At 37.6% G+C, this 3,498-nt stretch overlaps 1 protein-coding gene across 1 annotated transcript; it reads right to left on the minus strand.

Moving 5' to 3' along the window:
* Positions 1–387: 387 nt before the first annotated feature.
* Positions 388–3,030, minus strand: LOC121258566 (probable WRKY transcription factor 53). The gene is made up of 3 exons (XM_041160101.1): positions 2,278–3,030; positions 1,995–2,123; positions 388–1,463 (listed from the first exon to the last, which is right to left on the minus strand). The coding sequence occupies exons 1-3, from the start codon at positions 2,601–2,603 to the stop codon at positions 758–760; spliced, it is 1,161 nt and encodes a 386-aa protein (XP_041016035.1). The 5' UTR covers positions 2,604–3,030; the 3' UTR covers positions 388–757.
* Positions 3,031–3,498: the final 468 nt, after the last annotated feature.

The following is a 3,498-nucleotide window of genomic DNA, read 5'->3' on the forward strand; positions in this document are numbered from 1 at the left end:
TCGGTGATCATTTATATATAATCACATTACTTACTGGAATTAGATTGGAAAATTAAATCACATATCAGTATATCAATCTTGGAAAATGATAAATTAGACACGTACGTACTACAACTCTTTTTTCTTCTTCTTCTTATTATTATTTTACAACTCTATTTCAGAATGATATATTTTCTAATAATTTCTATGAAATAAGGATATTAATTAATTATGATATAGATGGAGTCGTAGAAGTATCGACCTTATTTTATAAAAATGCACTCAATTTAAAACAGATACGAGTGTAAAACAATTGTAAAAATGATTGTCATATATATATATATATATATAAGTTCAGCTTTCCTTACATTAAATAATTAGACACAGAAACAAATTTGCTACAAAATCAAACAGAAACAAAGTCACTAGCTATATATAATATATTTGGTTACATCTTGCAACCTAGATAGCTAGCTACTGGCCACCTTCGTTTACAAATCAAAATTCTCTGATCGCCAGAGAATTGAAGACCAATATCTCCACATGATTCCATGAGTAGTAGTAATATTTCGATGATAATACAACGCAAGGAGTTTGGTTTCCCTCTAAATATCGCAGCTAATTAACTAGCCAGCTAGCTAGCTAGGAACATCTACTCATACACTCGTCTAAAGCTAGCATACCTTCCGTCCAATTTAATTAATTGCTATAATATTATTCATGAGTTTATTTATAATTTATTTCTTCCAGCGATCGATCTACGTAAATACGTACTCACTTAGGAAAAGAATCCGTGGTTGTCAAATGAGAAGTTGGGGTCGAATTTAGGACCAAATGGAAAATCCAAACCAACAGTTGGTGAATTTGTAGCTGAAGTTGCAGCTGATATTATCTCAGTAAGCTCAGACTCGGAGCTTTGAAAATGCCGTTGCTGATCTGCAGGAAAGCCAGTAATATTCATTCCACCAGGAGATGCCGAGAAATAGTTTGTTCCAGATGTTTCAGGAGACATGAATGAAGGAGAATAGCTTCCCACAAAATTGTTGTCTATCATAGAAGCTGGAAACACAGATTGTTGCTCATGTGTTGGATGATGATGATAATCTGCAGCCTCAAAAGTCGACGAAGAAGGGAAGATGAATGAGGGAAATGATTGCCCGGCGTGGTGGGTGTCTAGGTTTCCGGTTTGGACTTTGAGGTTTGCCTGGAAGTTCAAGAGCATTAATTCTTGTGACAGTACTGGCTCATGATGATCATGTTGTTGTTGTGGTTGAGGGTTAAGCTGCTGAAGATCCATGACGTTGTTTGGTTCTTGTAGTACCATTTCTGGTGATGCTTGGGGAGGCGTTATGTTGGAGGCTTGACTACAGGTATGCCTTCCTCTGTATGTGATTTCGAAGATGGTCGGGTCTTCATCGGATCGTTGAACTTGCTTTGTAGCCAAGCAACCTTGGACATGTCGATGAGTGCACCTATAGTAGCCTCTGCAAGTTCGAACATTTATCTACAATTAATGGAAAACTTAAACGATCGTGAAAAAATAAGAAGCACTATTATTCATAATAATGAAATTTATAATTGCAAATTAATTCAGATCTTAAACAATTAATTACTGGCATAGGTCAAGAAGCCAGCAAGGATTTATGCAGGTAATTCATGCAGCTTATACATGATGATATTTTGTAGGCATGCAGACAAATGTTTAGAAGTATATCCATATATGACCTAAATTCTTTTGGGGACAATAAAAAAGGGTTCGAACTTCAGATTAGTAAGAAGTGGCTTCTATGCTTTAGTTACACCGATGTAAACTGATCCTATCATAATGTATAGATTATCTTGTTACAATTTGATATGGATGATAATCTTCAAAATACCATGCATAATCTTCTTTTTTTCTGAAACGAAATCCTAGCTATATATGTTTTCAGAGTTGCTCATGATCATTCTGATCTACAAACCTAATTAACTTGGAAACTATAGCCAAAATAGATTTCAGGAACACGATGTCCTACCTTGGATATTTGGCATTAAGAATGTCTTTCTGACCATATTTCCTCCAACTAAAGCCATCATCAAGAGGCCCTTCAAGTCCCATCCCGGGGCTAACTCTTACTTGTTGTGTCCACCTTGGCAAAGCCTGTCTGAAACACAAAGATCCATATAAGAACAAAACCAGTACCACCAAGATTTTTAGATAGGTTTAAGCGCGCTGTCAATTAAGTAGATATATATATATATATATATATGTATATATATAATATAATTCTTAAGAGATCACTTGTAGCTTGAATTTACCTCTTTCTGGGGGTATCCGATCTGTGATCCAGATCCCTGATGTCCCGATCTGAATCTTCGCTCCTTGGACTGCCAACTATAGAAGGTGGGGATTCGGAAGTTCCGACTGCACCTGCTATCGGCTGTGGCTCGCCCACTGAGCTGCTCCAACGGAGCATTGAGAGTGACTTTTCATAGGAAGCCAAGATCTTTTGCACCAAGAATTCCCGGGTCTCATGCGATGAAGATGCCGCAGTGAGATGGCTGTGGAGCTGTCTAGCTAGCTCTCTCCCTTGTGTCAGCTCGTTTATAAGATTCTTTTGCTCCCAGTCTCCCATGTTCTCCATTTATAAAACCCTGATCCGAAAAAGCAAAAACTGAAGAATATGAACAAATGTTTGTTCAAATACACCCCAGTACTGGTCCGCAGCTAGTTTCACTCAAATTTGCTTCAACTGCATGCTATATAGGGAGAAGCATGCATGCATGAGTGATTAATGGAAACTCAGCCAAAAGGATTTAGGAGTTGGGTTTTGAGAACAGATGTAAAACTGGGACTTTAATGAAAAGCTTTCTTTTTTTTTTTTTTTTTTTGCAAAGGTACGTATCTGTCGAGAAAGAAAAGGCCAAAAGCCTGTCCAAAACAAGCAGAAGAAACAGAAACAAAATACAGAAAGGAAGATAATCTAGCTTTTGGAATATGTTAAGTGCCAGAAAAAGGAAGATCAAAAGCTGGGAGCTGGAAAGAGAGATGAAAGCCTGAGGAAGGAGGGGGAGATCATCAGGATCTGAGGGTATATAAAGAAGAATTAAGCTACGAGAGATGAATAAAAGAAGTTTGACCGAGATAATTAGCCGAGTGGATTTTCTTCATTTGAGACCGGTCTTTGGTCATAGGAATCGAAAAAAAAGTTCAAAGAGAGAGCAGGTCCAATTGCTGACTGATTCTCTCCGCTCGCTCGCGCGCTGGCTCTCTCTCTCTCTCTCTTGCTTTTTGAATTGATGACTATGGAATTTGGGTCAGAGGGGTCCAAACAGGCCGTGCATTAATTAATAAATTAATTAGAGAAAAAAGAAAGTCAAAGATGGGAAGGGAGCTTTTTGGGAGAGTTGAGGAGACCAAAGAATCTTCAAACATAAGCTCCGCGTTACTATACATTATTACAACTATTTGATATTTGGAAAATGAACACATGATCAAGGGCGATCATGACATGTACGTGACGAAGACTTCTAAACTCA

The sequence above is a fragment of the Juglans microcarpa x Juglans regia genome, chromosome 3S, assembly GCF_004785595.1.
Source record: "Juglans microcarpa x Juglans regia isolate MS1-56 chromosome 3S, Jm3101_v1.0, whole genome shotgun sequence".
Taxonomy (NCBI): Eukaryota; Viridiplantae; Streptophyta; class Magnoliopsida; order Fagales; family Juglandaceae; genus Juglans; species Juglans microcarpa x Juglans regia.

Coding starts and splice junctions, on each gene's coding strand:
- LOC121258566 (XM_041160101.1), bottom strand. CDS start 2,603: ATGGAGAACATGGGAGACTGGGAGCAAAAGAATCTTATAAACGAGCTG. Junction 2,124..2,277: donor TCGGATACCCCCAGAAAGAG/GTAAATTCAAGC, acceptor TTTGTGTTTCAG/ACAGGCTTTGCCAAGGTGGA. Junction 1,464..1,994: donor CTTAATGCCAAATATCCAAG/GTAGGACATCGT, acceptor TCGAACTTGCAG/AGGCTACTATAGGTGCACTC.